At 45.0% G+C, this 23,074-nt stretch overlaps 1 protein-coding gene across 1 annotated transcript in view; it reads left to right on the forward strand.

Annotated features, from left to right (window-relative positions):
* Positions 1 to 23,074, forward strand: part of DCUN1D4 (defective in cullin neddylation 1 domain containing 4) — an 85,729-nt gene that overhangs the window by 53,413 nt on the left and 9,242 nt on the right. The window contains exons 3-9 of the mRNA XM_068278553.1: positions 699 to 738; positions 1,860 to 1,974; positions 3,668 to 3,759; positions 7,353 to 7,423; positions 11,144 to 11,235; positions 14,554 to 14,662; positions 18,499 to 18,603. Coding sequence (XP_068134654.1) covers positions 699 to 738; positions 1,860 to 1,974; positions 3,668 to 3,759; positions 7,353 to 7,423; positions 11,144 to 11,235; positions 14,554 to 14,662; positions 18,499 to 18,603 — 624 coding nt within the window. The remainder of the gene's footprint in view (positions 1 to 698; positions 739 to 1,859; positions 1,975 to 3,667; positions 3,760 to 7,352; positions 7,424 to 11,143; positions 11,236 to 14,553; positions 14,663 to 18,498; positions 18,604 to 23,074) is intronic.

Genomic DNA, 23,074 nt, shown 5'->3' on the forward strand with positions numbered 1-23,074 from the left:
ATACTCCAATAATCAATTGGCAACAGTTATTTCCACCATGAATGTTTACCCAAACGGACTCCACATATTCACAATCTTCCTCCATCTCATCATTCAGGACAGCTGTAAAAGAGTTCTTAACAAAGAGACAAACCCCTCCACCTTTTCTCCCTGCTCTATCCTTCCTAAACACATTTGTATCACTCTAAATTCGTTATCCAGTCACGGCTTTCATCCATCCATGTCTATGTTATTCCCACAATATCATAGCCTTTGTCAATCAGAATGAACTCTAGTTGATCCATTTTATTTGCAAGGCTCCTAGCATTGGTTACCATGCACTTTATATTTTTACCACCACATTTTCCAATTTTGGTTACATGAAATGGGCTACTTGAAGTTTTACCAACCTCCTTAATCTTTGCACTGCCCCCACCCCCCTCTCCACCCCCCATAATGTTAGGCTCCCACTGTCTTTTTACCTTATCTTGTCTACATATTGAGACGTTACCTTCCCGCCTCCCCCGAGATCCTAGTTTAAAATCTCCTCCAACCGTTTATACAGATCTCTTCAAATCATTTCTTGCACTTTATGCCGGTATATTTTTTCACCCTTAGATATTTTTTTATTTTTTTTTACCCTCAGTCTTCAAGGCGTAGGCTTAGCAGATCAGATTTACCCTGCCTGAGCTTATTTGCTTTTATTTTTTTTTAAACAGAATTTGACAGAAGACGTGGGCCAAGACGATCGCCAGACAGGTAACTTACATTTCACTTTCTCAGTACGTGTATTTATCTGTTAACTTGTCTAGAGTACCTTGTTTTTTTTAAATGTTATTTTTATTGATTATTATTTATCATAAAATGTATTGTATTTGCTAGCCTAGTGTCTCCTGTGGATTCATATTCAGAAGGATTTTAGGAATGTTGTTCAAACCTTTCCGTTCTGAATTTTTACTTCTCTGGTGGTTTTCCTTAGAGTGTTAAAGTAAACCTGAATTGAAAAAAAAAATTGGTAGAGGGAAACCTCTGGATAGTACATAGGCTTCCTGCATCCTCCTGGTGCACACCGTTCCAGCACAGGGTGCTTTTAAGCATATTCCATAAGTTTGACATATATTCTTTTATGCATGTGCTTCTATCCAAGTACAACCTTTTTCATATTGGGCATGTGTGACTACGGTCTGCACATGCCCAGTAAAACAAAGCGTCTCGTGCATGGCTTTTTCTTCCATGCACAAGTTGGCTTTGTTGGGCATATGTAGATCCTACTCACGCATGCCCAGCACTAAGAAGCTCTTGAGCAGAAGCACAGCCTCAAAGAAGTTCCCGGGCAGCAGTGGTGGCTCGTGGAGTATCTGGGAAGCCTCTGGACCATCCACAGGCTTCCCACTACTAGGGTAAGTATCTATTTTTTTTTGTTTCTCACAGTCTGATTAAAAGAAAACCTGAGGCAGGGGGATAAAAATGGAGTTACTTACCTGGGTCCTCTTCCATCCCCCACAATCTATTAGGTCCCTTGGAGTTCTCCCGATTCTTTCTAGCGTTTCTTTGACTGCTTCTGAAAGATGAGTGACTGCACACCCCCTTGATCGTGCTCACGTGGCATTCTGCACATGCACATTTTGCACATGCACAGTTTAAGTCTTTACATACTGCGCAAGTGCAGAACGCTCCCAGCCATAGGGGTGTGATCGAGGAGGTGCCTCAACCAATAGTTGCTGTCTTTCATTTTTACGTGCCCTATACTATAGTAAGTGCAGCTTTTCTCAGAAGGCAGAGTATACATCCTGCATTGTAGATAGATATACTGTAGACTTGCTATGCAATATTTTCTATCTCTGAACCATTCTTTAATTTATACTGATTTCTCTTTTCAGGGAGTCTGCGATCTTGCAGTACTTCAGACTGCTATAATAAGAACATGCCTCCAAGGAAAAAGAGGAGACCTACAGCAGGAGATGACCTATTGGCTAAGAAAAGTAGGCATGATGGGTAGGTTAATTACAGCCCAGCTTTTATTGGTAGGCCTATTCTAGGAAGCAAAAGGAGATGGACTATTCAAATTGCAGATTGAATATAAACCGAGGAGTAAACGTCCCTCATATCCTTAAAATAGAGTAGTATGTGATGAGGATCAGACTCCTGTCTATGTTGCTACTAGAAAGCATGGAAACAACCCTTAAAGTGTACCCGAGGCGATATTTGACATGAGATAAACGTGTATGTACAGTGCCAAACCTATTTAAAACCAGGCTGTATTACTTGTTATGTTTTCCTGCCTGGAAGGGTTAATTTTTACATATGAGTGAGAATTCTTCTGTCTTGTCAGTAGCTTATCGAGAACATAGTAAACATCACTGATGGGCAAATTACAGCCATAAAGGTTTTCCTGGCAGAATACAACTCCAGAGAGCAGAAGGAGATGGTAACAGGTCAATAGTTCATGTATTTTTACTCTCTATAATTATTAGGCTGCCACTATTGTTCACGCCATTCCCACGCCCAACGTGTGATGTCACGCACCTGTTGATCTGTTGTCTCTCTTTCACCCCCCCCCCCCCCACTGCATAGCAACACAGCGCGTTAGCGACACAGCTGACATACGCCTGTGCACCCTGGCCCAGCGATGTCACCCAAGGGGATCTGGTCCTGATCCCCAACGGGTGACATCAATCACAGGTGTGTATGCACCTTTTAGTTGCATTAAAGGGACCCTGAGCAGTAAAAATAAACAAAATCTGTACTTACCTGGGGCTTTCTCCAGCCCACCGTAGGTCGGAAGGTCCCCCGGCGTCCTCCTGACTTTTCTCCCATTCCCGCTGCAGAATACATCACCGGCAACACCTAGGCAGTGTCGGGCTGACACTTCCTTATTGGTGACGCTATGCGTCATCACGCCGGCCGCTACGCGTCATCACGCCAGCCGGCATGACCGTACTGCGCATGCGCGTTTTTCTAACTTTAAACTGCGCATGCACAGTGCGGTCACGCCGTCCGCTGTGATGACAGCCTGACACTCGGCCCGGGTGTCGCCGGTGGTGTATTCTGCCGTGGGACCGGGAGAGGAGCCAGGAGGACGCCGGGGGACCTCCTGACCTACGGTGGGCTGGAGAAAGCCCCAGGTAAGTACCGAATTTGTTTATTTTTACTGCTCAGGGTCCCTTTAAAGAACGTTTGAAGGCATTCTCTATGTGTAAAATAGTTTTTCACTGCGGAGAGCAGCACAAGTTTGCTTATCTCTAGCTAATTGGAAAATGTAAAAATTGCCAGCAAGAGTCTCTCTGCCTGTGTCTTCACTCTGCCCCCCTTTCTCTGCTAAATATACTCCTTGCACTGGCAACAGCTCAGTCACATCAGCAGAAAAGGAGGGTGACAGGGAGATTCCTGCCTTTGCCGATAAGAAGAGATAAGCAAGCTTCTACGGCACTTTTCAGTGAAAATAATTAATTTTACACCCATTGATTACTTGGAAATGCTTTCAAATGTTTAGTTTTGGGAGTATAATCCTACTCTAAACACACAGTAAAAGAACCATATTTGCTGTAGTCACTAAGGCATGAATAGCACCTTTCACCAAAGGGTTAATTTGGATATCAATAATGTACTGTAGGTTTGGAAAGTCAAAACTAGAATGTGTGTAGAACTGTTATTGGGCTTAACATGTATGTACATTTATTTCTTTAAGAATGTATAAGAAATATGAATCCTCCAGAATACGGGCAGAAGATGAAGTCTTCTCCAGCAAGAGATGTTTAGAATGGTTTTATGAATATGCAGGTATGTCATGGTGTGAGAAATAGACAGCTGTCAGTGCTGATGGTGGTGGCGATGCTGCTGTTATTCCTTCTCAGTAGTTCTGCACTAGTGCTGTCACTCCCAGCTGCAGTAATCCATCCAGCAGAGAGTGACTGCTGAATATGCTGCAGGAATTTCTGTCTTTCAGAATAGTGAAGCATTGAAAAAAGACCACAAAGCAATCCTTGTCTTGCTACTGGAGGGTAAAGCCCAACCCCTAAAGTAGTTGGCAATGCAGCATTGAAATATGTTTTGTCAAGTGAGATGGCTAGAAAAGATAATTTAAAGCTCAAATAAATGTATCTTCCCCTCCAGCCATGTTACTACTTTTCAACCGTACTCACTAAGTGGTATGAAGGGGGAGGAGCCAGGGAGTGCAACTTTTTACCTAGCATTAAACCGCATGGCTGTAGAACATTGTTTTTCAATAAATTGTGAGCTGCCTGGAGTAGAGGCATAGAGGCAGTATGATGATGAATACAGCATAATTTTCTTATAATAAACTCAGGTAAAGTAAACATTCGGGTTTAGTAAACTGAGCACATATTAACCTAGCTCCGGGCGGTTATGCTCAGGGAGGAGCTGAATGCCGGCTCTCCCTGCTGCCGCTAAACCCCCGAGGAGCAGCTAAGCAAAAATGTGTAACTTACATTTTAATGGACAGCGAAGAGAGGGCCAGCGCATACCACAGAAAGCTGCATCTGAAATGACCAACAGCTCACATGTGCAGCACCTCTAATAAGCGATCTCCACACTTCACATTCAAATCAGATGCAAAACCTATGCATAACTACTATTACTTACCATGCAAACAGGAGCTAAAAACATGCTGCAATTGACTGGTTAATCGCTCAGGCATGCACCACCTCTGTTAGGCTGAAAATGCATGCCCAGCGTCCAAAACAGATGCTACATTTATTATTCTATGGAGGAACTTTGGCTTCCACTATAGTTTGCATGCAAAGTATAATGTACTGGACACTTGCACCACGGTGAGGTAAACCTCCGGGCAAGTGGCCTAACCTAAGTTATAAACAACATATGTATAACCCTGGGAGCAGCTAAGCAAAAATGTGTAACTTACATTTTAATGGACAGCGAGGAGAGGGCCAGCGCATACCACAAAGGCTGCATCTGAAATGACCAACAGCTCACATGTGCAGCACCTCTAATAAGCTATCTCCACGCTTCACATTCAAATCGGATTCAAAACATATGCATAACTACTATTACTTACCATGCAAACAGGAAGTATTGAATAGATACCCCATATCACCTTCACTGAAGCCATCATACAGTGCTGCGCCTAGTTCTTCTTTAACCACTCTGCTTACCTCTAAGTGTCATAAGGAATGTAGCAAAGTTACTTTAAAACAAATGTTTAACTATGTAGTGATTTATAATTAACCACTTCAGCCCGCAGGTGTTTTCACCTTCAGGACGGAAGCAATTTTCCCCTGTCAGTGCTCCTCCCATTCATTCGCCAATAACTTTATCACTACTCACCACACGTATATGATCTATATCTTGTTTTGTTTTTTCGCCACAAATTAAGCTTTTTGTGAGCAATACTCTGCATTTTATAGGCAAATACACACACAAAAAAGAAAAAATACATTATTTCTCCAATTCAATCCCCTATAGTTTTAAAATAAATGCTACTATAAATAAAACCCACCCATTTTATTTGCCCATTAGTCCCGGCTATCCCAACATTTTCCTAGTGCAATATATGGCGTCAATAAGTTATGTGGAAATAAAGGTGTATTTTTTTTCAGGTATTTTTTTTTGTGTGTGTTCCATCAATTTATAAGGCCTTATGTACTAGAATAACAGTAATATACCCTCGCGGCATACATGTTTAAAAAAAAAGAAAGAAAAAAAAGCTAAGTCCCTAAGGCAGCTGTTTATGGATATATTTTTTTTTACTAATTGTTTTTTTTTTTCAATTTGTTTGCTTGGTGACTGGGGTGGGGGGTTTGGAAGTGATTTAATGAATTAATTTTATAAAAAAAAAATCTGTGGTGTTCAATTCAACTTTTTGGCACTAGATGGTGCTAGAAACACTCCCTGGTTTACCAGGAAGTTTCTCATTCTTATGAATGGACATGGCCCATGATTGAGGTCATGTCCATTCATTACAGGCACTGTGATTGGTTCCGAGAAGCCTTGCTTCCCTTCCTCTATTGCCAAAACGGAAAACCGCATGTGCGCTCACTGCTGCTTACACAGTGGACGAGAATGCTCAACCACTGTTGACTTTAGCGGCGCCTATCTAAACGAGAATACTCGTCCAGATAGGCTTAAAGAGAGTCTGAAGCGAGAATAAATCTCGCTTCAGACCTCATAGATAGCAGGGGCATGTGTGCCCCTGCTAAAACGCCGCTATCCCGCGGCTTAACGGGGGTCCCTTCACCCCCAAATCCCCCTCGGTGCAGCAGTGGAGCGCTTCCGCATTGGGGCAGGGCTAACCACCGCAGCCCTGCCCCACGCGCGCCTTTCAGCGCGTATCTCCGCCTCTCCCCCACCCCTCTCAGTCTTCCTTCACTGAGAGGGGCGGGGGAGAGGCGGCGATGCGCCGCCGATAGACGCGCTGTAAGGCAGGGCTGCAGCCATTAGCCCTGCCTTCAGCAGCAGCAAAATCTACGACCAATTTGGTCGTTGATTTTGCTAGGGGGGTTGGGGTGAAGGGACCCCCGTTTAGCTGCGGGATAGCGGCGTTTTAGCAGGGGCACACGTGCCCCTGCTAACTATGAGCTCTGAAGCGAGAATTATTCTCCCTTCAGTGTCTCTTTAAGTGGTTAAAGTAAAACTGAAGTGAGGGGGAAAAAGTCTATGGAGAGGGAAGGCTATGAGATCCTATTGAGCCTTTCCTGTCCCCTCTCGGTCCCCTCGTTCTACAGCTGTCCACCAGTGAAGTTATGCCATCTCTGGGAGCCCTCGGAAGGCTTTGGGAGCACTGTGTCTCTGAGGGATCCCAAAGATAGGGCAGCTCCATACGGCAGCGTGCCGGAGGTGGCGTAACGTAACCTGGGGACAGTGCTGGAACAAAGGGCCTGGAAAGGCTCAGTAGGATCCCTTACCTCTCCATGGGCAAATATCTATTTTTCTTTTTCCTCACTACAGATTTGCTTTAAAGGGAACCTGAACTCAGTAAAATTATTTAAAATAAACACATGATGTAGCTGCAAATACATATTACATACTTACCTCACCGTCCGTTCCTCTCAAGAAGCTCACCATTTTCTTCTTACAGTGATCCCTTCCAGTTCTCACAACATTTTGTCAGAACTGAAATATACCAGTTGCTGTCAGTTACAACTGAATGTGCAAGATAATGTCCATGTTTCCCTATGGTTCAAGTGGGTGGTATTACAGTTTAACAGTGTGCTGACCAGGAAGCTGTTACAGGGTAATGGCCATTTTCAAAATGGAGGACAGAGAAATCCATTGATCATAGTGGACAAACAAAGCAGAAGTGTTCTATAGATGCTGCCAATTAAACCAATGCATTTATTCTTAGATATGTTTCCTTTCACGTCACAGATTTATTTATTCTCTGATTATTTATACAGGAGCAGATGATGTAGTTGGTCCCGAAGGCATGGAGAAATTCTGTGAAGATATTTGTGTAGAACCAGAAAATGTAAGATCCAAATACTAATCTTTTGTTTTTAGATAATTGCAATGCATTTGACTGAAACTGACCTTTTAAAGATTACATTTTGAACCTGAGCAATGGTTACAATTTGTGTTTGTTTGCTTTCTTGCTGTATTAGTACAGTCCTTTATACATTTCAGGGCCCTAAATAGACCCTGTAGTGAGAGTGATATGTAAGCTGCCTTATTTATTTCCTTTTAAACAATGCCAGTTCTCTGACTGTGCTGCTGCTCTTTTTGGCTTTCAATCCTATCTAAATCAACACATTATCTGCATGAAGTTTGTATTTTCTCCTGGGGTTTGTGTGAGCTGACACTCTGGTTTCCCCCCACATCCCAAAAGCATACAGACAAGTTAATTGGTGCCCCAACCCCCCCCCAAAAAAATGACTTGAGACAATAAGGACGCTGGTCTATGACTAGGGTTGGGATTAGATTGTGAGCTCCCCTGATGACAGTTAGTGACATGACTATATACTTAAAAGTGCTGCAGAAGAGGTCAGTGCTATATATACTTGAGTATAACTGGGAAAATACAGCAGTGCCATCACTGAAAGGTTATGCATAATACAAGCAATCTTTATTGAGATATCAGGAAAAAAAAGACATCCAAAACACACATTTAAAACCACTTAAAATGAAAAGCAGAGTACTCCACTCTATGCACACACACAGCACATACCATACACTCACCCCCCACGTCGACACCGGCAGACAGACACAATCCAGTATCTTCGTGGCAGCAGGGAGAGAGAGGCACATCAGCTGTGGGGTGGCTGTGACATGTAGCCTATTAAACATATGGACCCGTCTCAACAGTTTCCAGGGTACTTGCTACAGCAAGTCTTCACCTGAATCAACCTGGACTTCACTTCACACAAGATTATCCCATCTGGGTAAAGTACCGGGTCTGCGGCTTGTGTTGAACAATCTAGATGTTCCAACATAAACTTTGCGGTGGTGATGTGTAGGCTGTGCACAGCAGGCGAGCGCTCCACCAGACTCCACGGGGTGTACTCCTGCCCACCAATGCATTGCACACGCCCTCTGCGAGCTTCAACTGGGTGTGCGCATACTCGAGTATAAGCCTAATTTTGGGGCCAAAAATAGGCCAAAAGTGGGGGTCTCGGCTTATACTCGAGTCAATACTCTTTGAGTAACTCCCACAGTGCCCCCACTATGTGCACAGTGGTGCATCATGTGAGGGAGACCACACATTTGACATTTCCATGGGAGGTCCCAGCTAACCATCTCGAATTGTGGCCTTGGAAGGCATACAGGGACCAGTGTCTGAGTGGTGCGAATCCTTGCATTCCTATATCAAGTTTTAGATACATGACTATGTGGCTCTGCATTCCTTGCTTTTCTTTATGCCAGCTTCAACTTTGCAACAGAAGTTTTTTGCATGTGCATCTCCATTGTAGGCCTATGTTCTGGCTTATTATTGCAATCTGCTGAATTTATGCTGCTTTTCTAATATATGGTTGTGGCCAATCATGGCTCTGAGTGGAATTGTGGTTGCGGCTTTTGCCACCCCTGGCTTATTCTCGGGTCAAACATTTTTTTCCATTTTTTTTAAGGTAAAAGTTGGGGGGTCAGCTTATCCTCGTGTATAGGGTTATAATAATTTTGTATACTGCATAATGGCAAAATGTAAAGGAAAGAGATTATATATTAGACTCTGGCATACCCTGTGGCTGCCTATACTGGGGGGGGGGGGGGGCACGCTCTGGGTACTTATACTTCTATTGGTTAACTTTGTACTGCTTTGACATATAAAAAAACTGAAATAATCAGACTCCCAGGGAGGTTGATACATGTGTATTGTGAAGAGACTGTTGCTGCAGATTACCAGGTCATAGGAGCATTTGATGTAAATACCAGAATAGGGTCATCGAAAAATGAGAGATTATTATTATTGATACATACTGTATATCCCTTCATCTTCTATGGCACTGCACAGAGTAAGAAAGAGATATGGGTACAGACAAATAATATATGTAAAAGTACAGTATGATACGAATAGTGAGCAATGTACAGTGATTAACAAAACATTCACTATTTTACAAGTGACAAAAGGGAAAGATCCATTACCTTACAAGCCTACAAAGTAAAGGACACCTTTTTATTCTGCAGAACAGGGTTTCCTAATATTATTCCAGCATGCACCCCTCTGAAAGCTGATGTTAGCCGAATACCCCGTTACAAATAACATTAATGCTGCTCAGGATATGTGTATAATTCCGTTATGCTTGTAATTAACTGGCTTATTTATTTGATAAGTCGTTGCATTGGGCTTCTTTTAAGCTAGTGTCGCGATCGCAATGGTGGTGAAAAGTCACATAGCATACAGTGCATTGAAAGCATGCTTCACTGCCACTGTAATGATGCCCATAGTCTCATAAACCAACAGCATGTTGTGCGTAATTCCGATGGAATCCATTGTACCACTGATGTGCCAGTGTGAACGTACCATAGAAATATAATTGCACAGCATTGCATTTGATATGATCTGTTGCGAAAGAACACAGACACAGTGTGAGAAGATCCAAAAACTCATTACAACAGATTGACTGTCATAGCAACAGATTGTGACAGTTTAAGCACACTAGCTCTGGGTCGGAAACCTTTTTCTGCTGCGGGTTCTCATTCCTCTTGCAGACCCATTCCTCTCCTCCCTCCCTCTCTTTAATTCACCCAATCATTACACAGCACTCGCATAGCTGCAGAACAGGGGAGAGGAATCCGGCCCTCTGCACAGGCCGTAGTTTTTCCAGTCCTACCGTAAGTCCAACTCAAGTACAATATGTTGAGAACAAGGGCTTTAAAAGACAAAGTGTTTTCTTTCTTCTCAATGCCTGGCTGTCTTTAATTCATTTAATAAATCGATCACAGTCCATGGACTATATGGAGGATAGGTGTGTATAAACAGTAGATGGATCCTTAAAGAGAATCTGTACTCTAAAATTCTTACAATAAAAAGCATACCATTCTATTCCTTATGTTCTCCTGGGCCCTTCTGTGCTGTTTCTGCCACTCCCTGCTGCAATCCTGACTTGTAATTGCCATTTTTATGCAGTGTTTACAAACAAAAAACATGGCTTCCAACCAGAGTGAGATAGGCTCAGAGGAGAGCTTCTGTGTGACTCATGCAGAGCTTGGAGAGGGTATGTATAGCTTCTGCCAATGACAAGCAGTGCTGCACATTCCACACATTCCAGCCTAAGCCCGACCAGAGACGACAGAGGAAAGAAGATAAGATTTATTACAGAGACAGTGCAACTAGGAAAGGCTGCAGTAAGACAGACCACATTAGAACAGGCATAGGAACTTCTAGGATAGAAGAAATACGGCTCACAATTTTGTTACAGAGTCTCTTTAAGGCACAAAATTATTTCCGCTTATTCCTAGAGGGTTTGAAGGAGATTAATTTAAACTTCCTGTTTTTCTACTTGGAGGACTTCAGTGTTTCCTCAGCACTCAACATTTTAGATATTATGATGCATTGCTGTGTCCAGACATCCAATTAGAAATAATTATTTGTTTTCATACTTGAATATATCTTGTTTTCATGCTGAACACAATGTGTCCCAGCTGCCTGAAGGGACTGTGGAGCCTTCAGATGTATGCTGGTAATTGGTGTGATAGTGCAGCGTCGGTTTCATGCGGAGGCAGTCATTAGCTTATGTTTCGCTTTTCCCCACAGGTTGTTATGCTTGTTCTAGCCTGGAAACTGGATGCACAGAACATGGGTTACTTCACGTTACAAGAATGGTTAAAAGGAATGACCTCCCTACAGTAAGTTACTGCTAATTGATCACACAAGGCTGACCTATTAATGACAGCTGAAGTCGGCTGACTCTTTCTACACACAGGTTTAGCTTTCACATTACCAACTAACCGGTGCACCCAAGTTATCTCACACACTTTACAGCATGTTGTGAATATTCCTTATATTTAATACATGATTACAATTTAGACTTCTTGTACATATAAAGGGAATGCACTAATAAAAAAATGTCAGTAATTTTTTTTTTTTTTTTTTGGTAAATGCTTCTGATATGGGAATATGACTCTTTAAAGTGCAGAGTATAATCCATTCTGATGACACAGAAGCTTAAAGCACACCTGAACTGAGTGGGATATGGAGGCTGACTTTTCTTTTAAATGAGTCATCAGGGGAAATCTGCTAAAATAAGTGGTACTTACCGGGGGCTTCCTCCAGCTCCAAGCTCAAAGGACGTCCCTCACCGTAGCTCTGCCCGCAGCCGTTCGCCGCAGGTCCGTCCCGGTCCCCGTCGATGACATCAGAGCGACCTCCAGGTCGCTCTGTACTGCACCTGCGCGAGCGGCGCTGTCAATCACCGTCACGTGAGCCAGAGCGGACTGCGCAGGCGCAGTTGTACTGCAGCCCACGTGGCGGTGAGCCGGAGCAGACTGTGCAGGTGCAGTATTACTGCGCCTGCGCAGTCCGCTTCGGCCCACGTGGCGGTGATGGACAGCGCCACTCGCGCAGGCACAGTACAGAGCGAACTGGAGGTCGCTCTGACATCATCGCCGATGACCGGGAAGGACCTGCGGCGAACGGCTGCGGGCAGAGCTACGGTGAGGGACGTCCTTGGAGCTGGAGGAAGCCCCCAGTAAGTACCACTTATTTTAGCGGATTTCCCCTGATGACTCCTTTAAACAATGCATATTACCTAGTGTGCTGCTGATCCTCTGCCTTTAATACGTTTAGCCATAAACCCTGAACATGCATACAGATCAGGTGTTTCTGACTGAAGTCTGAACAGGTTAGCTGCATGCTTGAGTCAGGTGCGATTCAGACACTACTGCAGCCAAAGAGATAAGCAGTACTGCCAGGCAACTGGAATTGTTTTAAAAGGAAATAAATATGTCAGCCTCCATATCTCTCTCAGTTCAGGGGTACTTTAAAACCTGTGTTCAGTTTTGGGTTTTGTTTTTGTTTGTTTTTTTCATGCAGTTCATGCTATATGGTTTCTACGGCTGTCTCTGTTACCTGTTGGGGAGATTTTTGATCACTTCCTGTTAGTGTTGCTGTTCTGGTTCAGATTATGGTGGATCTGTACTTGAAAGTTTCCTGTAAAGAAGTACTGAACTAATGAAACTGCCATGCCATACCGTATATTACTGACCATAAGAAACCCTTTTTCTCCCCCAAGAGTGTGAGTATGTGTGTAGGGGAGGGGGGAGTGGAGTGAGTGTGTCTCATGGTCCAAATGTGTGGCCATCACTAGTTAGTGTAGCGCCAGTACTGGGCAGCTGGGACAACGGTCTCCAATTCAGATTGTTTTTGTGGTTGAATGAAATGAATGAGGAACTTGTTCATGATTGGTTGTATGCCGGCAAATGTGTGTTGCTCGTTTGATACTGGCCCCACCCCCTGAACCTGTCAGGCCCTGTGTGGGCAGTGTAGCTTAGAATGGGGAGACAGCTTGGGGGGAGGAGCTCCACTAGACACTCCTGTGCCACAGACACACCAGGTGTAAAATATTTTTTTCCCTGGTTCTTGTCCTGTAAACATTGCGTCTTGTTAGGTACGTCTTATGGTCCAAAAATTACATTATTTGTTTTTTTTCCCTTGTCACACTAAATACATTTGCTCTTGTTGCTTACATGTGTAATTTACCATGTGCATATTTAATTAGTGGGTTGTAGGAAAAAAAACACATGAGATTGGGAAGTTTAGATCTTGTGTACAAGTAGCTAAACATGGCATGTATTTATTATCTTACTCTGGGATGCATTGTGGGGAAACCAGCAGTAAGGAATATTGTAATCGATGCACAGAACCCAAAAAAAGACACATACTTAATACTATTGGTATTTTGTGATAAATGATCTGGCTTAGCTCAGGCCTAAATCCTCAAATGCTGTCTCGATGACTTGCCCTAAATTGTGATTGTGACCGTTTAGAAATCATCATTGTACAAACATAACGTTTGTTTATCTGGAAAGTAGCCAGTTCTGTTCTGTGGCGTAAGCATGGGGAGGGACTTTGTTGCGGCAACTATAACTGCTGGCGTTCAATCTCCTAAAGGGAACGCCAATGATATTGGTGAAGGCTTGCGCTTATGCTAGATTTTCATCTTATTAGTTCTTGAATAATTAAAATCTCACATTAAAAAGTAGCCTAAGGGCCCATTCACACTAGAGCAGGGGTCTCAAACTCAATTTACCTGGGGGCCGCAGGAGGCAAAGTCAGGATGAGGCTGGGCCGCATAAGGGATTTCAAAATCAAATTCACACTGAAGCGAACTATTTTGCCTATTTTACCTTATAGTTCGCTTCAGTGCTCCCATTACAAGTAATCAGCCGTGTCCCGCCGCAAAACGAGGGTTGCAGAGCCCCCAAATCGCCCGGGGGGGCAATCCACCGGCATTTCCTGGAAGGGGCAGAGCTTTCAGCTTCAGCGCATCGCCGCCTCTCCCCGCCCCTCTCTGTGAAGGAAGAGTGAGAGGGGCGGGGAGAGGCGGCGATCCATGCGCGATTGACGTCAGGAGGGGCAGAGCTGAAGCTGAAAGCTCTGCCCCTTCCAGGAAATGCCGGCAGATTGCCCCTGGGCGATTTGGGGGCTCTGCAGCCCTTGTTTAGCGGCAGGGATGCAGCGGATTACTTGGGAGCACTGAAGCGAACTATAAGGAAGCTTTTGCTGGCGAGGGCCACAAAATATTGTATCGAGGGCCGCAAATGGCCCGCGGGCCGCGAGTTTGAGACCCCTGCACTAGAGCGTTTTGCCGCGATTTCGGCCTAACGCTCAAACGCTAGCGCTTTTTAAAAGCAATAGTGTAATGAAACCCTATGGGCCCGTTTTTACTTGCCCGATGTGCGCTAATCGCCGCAAATCGTCCAAAAACAGCTAAAATCGCAAACACGTAGCCTGCGCCATTTTCAGGTGATTTCCCGGTGATCGCGTTTCAGTGCTATAGAAGTGCCAAACGCAATCGCGGCAAAATCGCCGCAGTGTTCAGTGATTTTTTTTTTTCCGCGTGAAATCACAGAAAAATCACTCCTGCAAAAATCGCCGGCGTTTTGCGTTTCTAAGTGTAAATGGGGCCTAAGTGTATTTATATGTATTTTTTTTATTTCTTTTAGATGTGACACCACTGAGAAACTTAGAAATACTCTGGATTACTTGAGATCTTTATTAAATGAGCCAACAAATTTTAAACTTATTTATAGATACGCTTTTGACTTTGCACGGGTAAGTAAAATGAACTACTAAATTGTGAAAATGTTTAATATTTGAATTGTTTGATCATAGTGTGCTGGTGTGTCATGTAAAACATAAGCAGAGTAAGGTTATTAGCATAGTAAACTTCATTTTATCACCAGTGTTTCAGCCATTCTATGCCTAAATTTCTGTGTTATGTTATTAATGGCCACAATAGGTTATTGGGGATAGCGCGTGTCCTCGTTCACGCTCCTTTCGCCGGGAGCGTCCTGTGCAGACGCAGTATGAGAAAACCTTGTACTGCGCCTGCGCAGGATGCACCCAGCGAGGGGAACGCAAACAAGGATGCAGGGGACGGCGACTTGTGGCAACAAAACTGAGCTGCGGCGGGGAACCAGAAAATCGTTCAGAGATGGCGCGGCCACAGGGAGGCTGAAGGGGGCTGGCAGAAGCCCCAGTTCAGTAAAACTTTTTTGGGGTGGGACGGGCACATTACAGGTTTCCTTTAACCTCCCTGTAAAGTAGTAGTATCTGGCCGTACTCCCCTAGTCGTATGTAAGGTGTATGTAAGGAGTGCACATTTATCGGCTTGAAGACTAGCTGCTGCCCGAAACAGCATTAGACCAGTTTCTGTCGCTATGTTTTGAGACACATTTTTTCTGGGAAGTGTGGATCTTGGACTCTATTCCCTCACTGACTTTGTATACAAGTCGACCAGCAGGCATTTGATGGTCTTTGGCGCCTATCTACTGCAAGTTGCTGGTCCTCAGGGCCGGATTTGCCATAAGGCACTGTAGGCACGTGCCTACAGGTGCCTGGTGATGGAAGGGCGGCTCACACCCCTCCTCTAGTGCTTTTCTCCCTCCTTTCCTATGCAAAGTCCAGGGCAGAGCATAAATGAGAGGTTACACACCCAGTTCTTGGCATTCCACTGATGAGATCTTCCTTCAGTCAGGGGCACCACTAGCTATTTAATACTGAGGGTGCCTCTGGCTATCTAATGCTAAGGGACACCTGTAGCTACCTACACTGGGCATGGGAACTAAGAAAGAAGGGTCAGCCTGTACACTTGAGGTGCGGTTTGTCTGGGATTTGTAGGTTCAATGAGGGTGAAGTCTAGCTCATCAGTGCCTATAGGCTCCTGTGATGTAAGTCCGGGCCTGCTGGTCCTTGTTGTACACGACGTGCATTTATGGAAACTTATTTTGTATTAAAAGAGCTTAAAGTTTTGCAACATATTACTGAGTGTGCTGATCCTTCTGCTATACAAATTGTCCTTTAAAGGGAACCAGAGATGAACGTTTCACACAAAATAAACATATCAGTCGATAGCTTGTAAAGAATAAATGCTCTACCTGATAATTTTGCCGCTCTGGTGGGCCTTTTTTAGTGTTTTTTATCCATTATTGCTCCAGGAAAAATCAAATATGGCCGCCGGCTCATATCCCTTCTCCTTCCGGGTTATGAGTTGTTCTTGATGTGCTGTCTAGGCTATATGAGACTATGCTGCTATCTAGGCTAAATGCAGCCTTTCATCTATGTGCTTTCGTTTTGGTATGATATCTGCCTGTAGGAAGTTTCTCTCATAGGAATGAAACTGCAGTCATCATCAGTATCTACAGTATGCAGACAGAGTGCACACAGAGCACACAGGGATCACATTGCAGCCACAGAGCTTATCTCTCAGCAGGAGCAGTCCCTCCTATGTCATCACAGCTCTCAGTATGCAAAGCAGGAAATCTAAGCCAGGAGGGGGAAGGCTTGGGCTTGAAAAGACTCCACAGAAGAGTGACTCAGCTATACTGATTCCAGGTCAAACCTCGACTGAATAGTCAGTGGACTCTTATCACAGTTGCTAATAGACTAATTAAGCAGATAACAATGAAACTAAAAGCAGGGTAGGTGTTTACTGTCATGTTCCCACTGATAAATGTAAGAAAATACATGAGGGTGCTTCCTCTCTGGTTCTCTTTAAAGCACAAGTGTCGAACTCCAGGCGTGGAGGACCAGATCCATGCCAGTGTTTAGGATGGACTGAGAAATGGAGAAATGTGTTCTACCTGGTGGACCACACTTTTTCTGATTCAGACCCATCAGTTAATTTGAGCTGTGCCAAAAATTTGTAAGGACCTCTGCCTTCGAAGGACTGGTTTGACATCCCTGCTTTAAAGTAAACCTGAGATGTAAAGAGCAAAGGGATATACTGTATATTTACTTGGGGCTTCCTACAGCTCCCTAGAGTCTGGGGGACCCCCCAGTGTCCGTCCGGTCCTGTCCGTTCTCCTGCTGTCAGCCCTTGGTCACGTTCTCATGGCCGGGAACATTCTCTGCCTGCACAGTTTATAAACACACAAATGGATTAAAAACATTGAAAAAAAAAAAGTTAAAAAAGATATAAAACTTAAAAAAGTAATAAACTTTACTGTACGTAACTTAAAGAGACACTGAAGCGAAAAAAAAACTATGATATTATGATTTGTATGTGTAGTACAGCTAAGAAATAAAACATTAAGATCAGATACATCAGTCTAAAGGTGGCCATACACTGGCCCGATTCCCGGCCGTTTCGACAGCAGATTCGATCCTGGGATCGAATCTGCTGCCAATCGTTCGCGGTAAACGCCGCCGACGATCCGATTTCCTCCCGAAATCGGATCGGTCCGTCGATCGCGCCGTGCGGGAAATTACCCTCGATTGCCCGCAGGTAAAGTGCGCGTCGCTAGCGGCGGCCGATCCGATGAAAAATACATTACCTGATGCGGGCTCCCGGGCGTCTTCTCCGCATCTTCTCAGCGCTGCACTCGCTCCATCCCGGCGCTTCCTGTGTCACTGCAGTGACCCAGGAAGTTCAAATAGAGGGCGCTCTATTTGAACTTCCTGGTCACGGAGTGACACAGGAAGCGCCGAGATGGAGCAAGAACAGAGCGGTGCAGCGTGGAGAAGATGCCCGGGAGCCAGCGTCAGGTAATGTATGCGCGGGGGAGGACAGGCGGCAGGAGCAGCTGAACAGATTGTGATCGGTTTCAGGCTGAAATCGATTCACAATCTGTTTGCAGTAAAGGCAGCCATACGATCCCTATCTGATCAGATTCGATCAGATAGGGATCTGTCAGCTGGTCGATCTGATGGCACATCGACCAGTGTATGGCTGCCTTAATTGTTTCCAGTAGAGGAGGAGTTAAGAAACTCCAGTTGTTATCTCTATACAAAAAAGCCATTATCTCTACGACTTTCAAAAGTCGTGGAGAGGGCTATTTTCTGACTTTTATTATCTCAACTGTTAGTTAACTATTTACTTTTCCTCTGGCAGAGGAGAGGTCATTAGTTCATAGACAGCTCTGAAAGAATCATTTAGAATGAAGAGTGTTGTGTAATCTGCACAGATTAGAGAATGATGCAATGTTAGAAAAAACACTATATACCTGAAAATAAAAATATGAGAATATTTTCTTTGCTGCTAATCTTCTAGTAATTATAAGTACACAACCAATTCATTATATCATATTTTTTTTCGCTTCAGTGTCTCTTTAATGAGAGCAAGTTATGGGCTCATTTTGTATACAAATGCCCTAGTCCAGAATGGTGGATGCTGCACTTCCAGGTCCTGCAGGAAGTACAGAAGCAGGGACTTTTTTTTTTTTTTTTTTTTTTAATACCAGTAAATAGTACAAGTGAGATGTGATGGAAAACAACATTGTTTCAGCCAGGGCTGTGGAGTCGGTACAAAAATCATCTGACTCCTCAGTTTATGAAACCACCGACTCCAGGTGCCCAAAACTGCTCCAACTCCGACTCCACAGACCTGGTTTCAGCAGTGTGTGTATCTACTAATAATTTACTTGTTTTATTCTTTGTATTTTAAATAGGAAAAGGATCAGCGAAGCTTAGATATGAATACAGCAAAATGTATGCTAGGACTCTTATTAGGAAAAACATGGCCACTTTTTCCAGTATTTCATCAATTTCTAGAGGTATGATTGCTCACTATATTTATTAACTTTGGCCGGGTTCATACTTGTTGAAAATTGCACGTGATTTGCGTTACATATACAGTGTAATTCAATGGAAAATCGCAGTTCTGGTGAGCATTTGTGAGTTTTGTTTCCCAATCGCATTCTCATCTGTGTTTAAAGGAAAAATAAAAGGACAACTTGCAGCATTTTTTCACACACTTTGCGTTTGCTCATTGACAGTCATTGCTTATATAAACACACGTATAGTGTACGAAAAATCGCATGCAGAAAACACGAGCGTTTTCCAAGTGTGGTAAATAAAAGAAACTTGATTAACCCCACACAGCTTTCATGACATTCACTGGTTTGTTTGGAAATGTTTTAGGAGTTTTATCAGGAAGGAATATATTTGTTTTACATACATTGGGAGTGATTATTATACCTAAAGAGGAACTTTAAAGGTGGCCATACACTGATAGATTTGCAGCAGATTCGACCATCAGATTGATTTCTGTCAGATGCCTGTCAAGTCAAATCTGACAGGAATCGATCTGATGTGTGCCACACACTAGGAACAGATTTCCAATAGATTTCAGAATGAAATCTCTTGGAAATCTATTGAAAATCAATATAAATGCATTATTGCACCATTAGATCCAATGCAACTCTATGGGCCATCGTAGATTTCCCATCCTGTCAGATCAAATCGATCAAAATCGATCACAAATCGATCGGCTGATTTGAAAGAATCAATTTCTGATCCAGTCTATAGAATCGACCGATGGCTGAAATCGACCAGTGTATGGGCCCCTTAACCAAGGAATGAACTTCATTCCAATCAGTAGCTGATACCCCCTTTCCCACAAGAAAACTTTACCTTTTCTTGAATAGATCATCAGGGAGGTCTGTATGGCTGATATTGTGGTGAAACCCCTCCCACTGTGTGATGTCATGACCATAGATTGACAGTTTACTATCTGTGAACCTTGTTGCCTTGTGGGAAAGAACGGCTTTTTCTAACTGCCTAGCAAGCAATATCTCCCTCTGTGCGTAGAACTCTCAGTAACAAACATTCCTTACAGATCACCTGGCAGAACTAAAGATGTCACCATCAGTGATACATTTCAGAATGCAAATTAGGGAGAGGAAGGATTTCACAACAGAGGGCTGGTGCACACCGAGCGGGTTTTTTGGCGTTTTTGCGGATACGCTTGGTCAGTGTATCTCAATCAGAATCAGAATCAGAATCTTTATTTCGCCAAGTGCGACCGAGGTCGTACCCGGAATTGGTTGTGGTTCACATGGCAGCAGCAATAGAGCAAAGACAGAGATTGGCATAGACAGTAACATAATACAAGCAAGACAGGCATAAGACAATAACAATAATACAAGCAATAATACAAGCAAGGTCAGGCAGGTAACGTCAGTTTTAGGGTCGGTGCAGTACAAAGTGCGGTTGGCTCTTGCAAGAGTCCTCCGGGTTGGATATTGTGCTGCTCAAGGGATAAAGTCACCTCCTTCAACCCTTTGAGTAGATTCTACCAGAAGTGACAGCTGGGTTATTTACTGGCCCGGGAGTGACTAGACAGGCTAATTTGACCTGAGTGCGGCTAGCGTACCGACGAGAGGCAGGAGTTCAACAGGAGGGCTGCTTGGGGAAAAAAGGTGTCTCTACGCCTGTTAGTCTTTGGGCGGATGGTCCTGTAGCGTCGGCCCGATGGGAGGAGCTCAAAGAAGCGGCAGCCTGGGTGGGAAGGGTCCCGGGAGATCCTGTTAGCCCTTGTTTTCATTCTGGTGGTGTAGAGGAGGTCTAGAGGTGGCAGAGGAGAGCCAATGGTTCTTTCTGCTGAGCTGATAACTCTTTGAAGCTTATACTTATCACTGGCGGATGCTCTTGCGTACCACACAATGATGGCGGAGCAGAGGGTAGCTTCAATAGTGGCAGAGTAGAAGCTGGACAGCAGCTCCTGAGGCATACCAAATTTTTTCAATTGGCGCAGGAAGAATAGCCTCTGCTGAGCCTTCTTCTGGATTTTGGTGGTATTCTCCGCCCACCTTAGGTCGCTCGTTAGGGTTGTTCCCAGGAACCTAACACTAGAGACCCTGGTCACTTCAATCTCATTGATGAAGATTGGTTGTTGTGTGTGGGGGTGTCTCCTGAAGTCCAAGATCAGTTCCACTGTTTTGGCTGCATTAAGGACAAGTTTGTTGACCTCGCACCATCTGCGGATTCTCTCTATCTCGCTGCGATAATCATGTTCACCCGCCTCGCCAATGAGCCCAATGATAGTGGTATCGTCCGCAAATTTAATGACCTTTTTGAGTCGGCGGAGGAGGTGCAGTTGTTGGTGTACAATGAGAACAGGAGAGGGGACAGAACACACCCCTGTGGAGCACCTATGTTGGTAGTGCTCACACTGGAGAAGCAGTTGCCAAGCTTCACCTGTTGCGTCCTGTTCGAGAGGAAGTCCTTTACCCACGCGCAGAGTGTGGGGTCGGCTCCGAGATGTGCCAGGTTGTCGATCAATATATTTGGACAGATTGTATTAAATGCAGAGCTAAAGTCCAAAAACAGAATCCTAACGTAGGAGTTTGGTCTTTCCAGGTGTTCCGTGATGAACGCCAGACTGATGTTGATGGCGTCATCCACGGACCTGTTTGCCCTGTACGCAAACTGATGTGGATCGAGGAGGGGGCTGGCAAGGCACTTCAGGTGGGCAAGGACCAGACGTTCAAGGATCTTCATGACTATGGGGGTGAGGGCCACAGGCCTGAAGTTGTTGTGTTCTGTATTACCTGGCTTTTTTGGGACCGGTATGATTGTAGACCTTTTGAGACAGGAGGGGACACTGCCTTCCGCCAAGGACCTATTAAAAAGGGAGGTGAGCGTGGGGGCCAGCTGGTCTGCGCAGGTTCTCAGGCAAGTTGGTGACACGCCATCTGGGCCAGCTGCTTTCCTGGCGTTGAGTCTGTGGAGGTGCTGTAGGACGTCTGCTTCCCGGACCGCTACCGGCCCTAGGTCAACTTGGGCCCTCAGTGGGAGCTTTTCCGAGGGTGTAGGGTTAGCAAGCTGCTTGGGATGGTGTTCGAAACGACAGTAGAACTTATTTAGATCCTCAGCCAGTGAGGTGCTGGGGGTTGCATGCTGGGGGGGTGGTTTGAAGTTCGTAACTGCTCTGAGGCCTTTCCACACCTCGCGTGGGTTATTTGACTGGAGGAAGTGTCCCAGCTTGTCGGAGTAGGCCCTCTTTGCAACGCGCAGTTCACGATTCAGGGCGTTCTTTGCATCCCTGAACTCGACTGGGGTGCCGTGCTTGTGCGCCACCTCCTTGGCTTTCCGGAGGTGGCGCAGCTTGCTGTTGAACCATGGCTTGTTATTCGGGAAGATCTTGTAGGTCTTTGAAGGGACACACATCTCCTCGCAAAAGCTGATGTAGGCGGTGATGTTCTCTGCCCATTCCTCCAGGGAGGGTGCCTCTAGGGCCGACCAGTCGGTGCAATCAAAGCAAGCCTGTAGCTCCATCTTAGCCTCGGCTGTCCACCTTTTTGCCGTCTTTATGGCGGGCTTTGTAGTTTCAAGGTGCCTTCTGTAGGTGGGGATCAGGTGGATTAGGTTGTGGTCAGAGTTTCCCAGTGCAGCACCTTGAGTGGCCTTGTACGCATTCCTGAGAGTCGTGTAACAGTGGTCTAGGGTGTTGAGGTTCCTAGTGGGGCAGGAGATGTGTTGTTTGTAGCGGGGCATCTCCTGGCGCAGGTTGGCGCTATTGAAGTCGCCCAGGATAATGAAGAGGGCCTCCGGGTAGGCAGATTCCCACTTGGAGATGCTGTCGCTGAGTGCACTCAGGGCATTCTTAGTATTTGCGTCAGGGGGGATGTAGACCCCATAGAGAACGATGGAGGTGAACTCCCTGGGGGAGTACTGTGGCCTACAGTTTATAGCTATGAGCTCGACATCAGGGGAACAGATTTTACTGAGGGTGGTGGTGCTGGAGCACCAGGTGGTGTTAACGTAGAAGCATATGCCGCCCCCTCTTTTCTTCCCAGACAGTGCTTGGTTGCGGTCTGCGCGGAGTAGGTCGTAGCCTGGCACCGCAATGGAGTTGTCAGGAATGCCGTCATTCAGCCAGGTCTCGGTAAAGCAGAGAACCGGGGTGCTGCTGCCGATCGAGGGCTTACTGCTAAGTAGTAGGAGCAGTTCATCGACTTTATTTGGTAGTGAGCAGACGTTCCCTAGCAGGATGGCAGGGATGGGAGAGCGCAGGCCTTTCCTCTTCAGTCTCACCCGGACTCCTGCCCTTCTCCCTCTGTGGCGGCGTTTCCTTAGGCAGTATTCAGTGTTGCTGACTAGGTGAGTGATGTGAGCGCAGACTGCCTTCCACAGGGAGGAGTCTGTAGGGGGGTCCCTGGCGAGGTGGGGATCCTTGGCGAGGGGGTCCCATTGTATGAGCACCTCTCTAGACAGGGTGGCTGTGTGCAGCATTTCCAGGGA

Source organism: Hyperolius riggenbachi, chromosome 1 (assembly GCF_040937935.1).
Source record: "Hyperolius riggenbachi isolate aHypRig1 chromosome 1, aHypRig1.pri, whole genome shotgun sequence".
NCBI lineage: Eukaryota > Metazoa > Chordata > Amphibia > Anura > Hyperoliidae > Hyperolius > Hyperolius riggenbachi.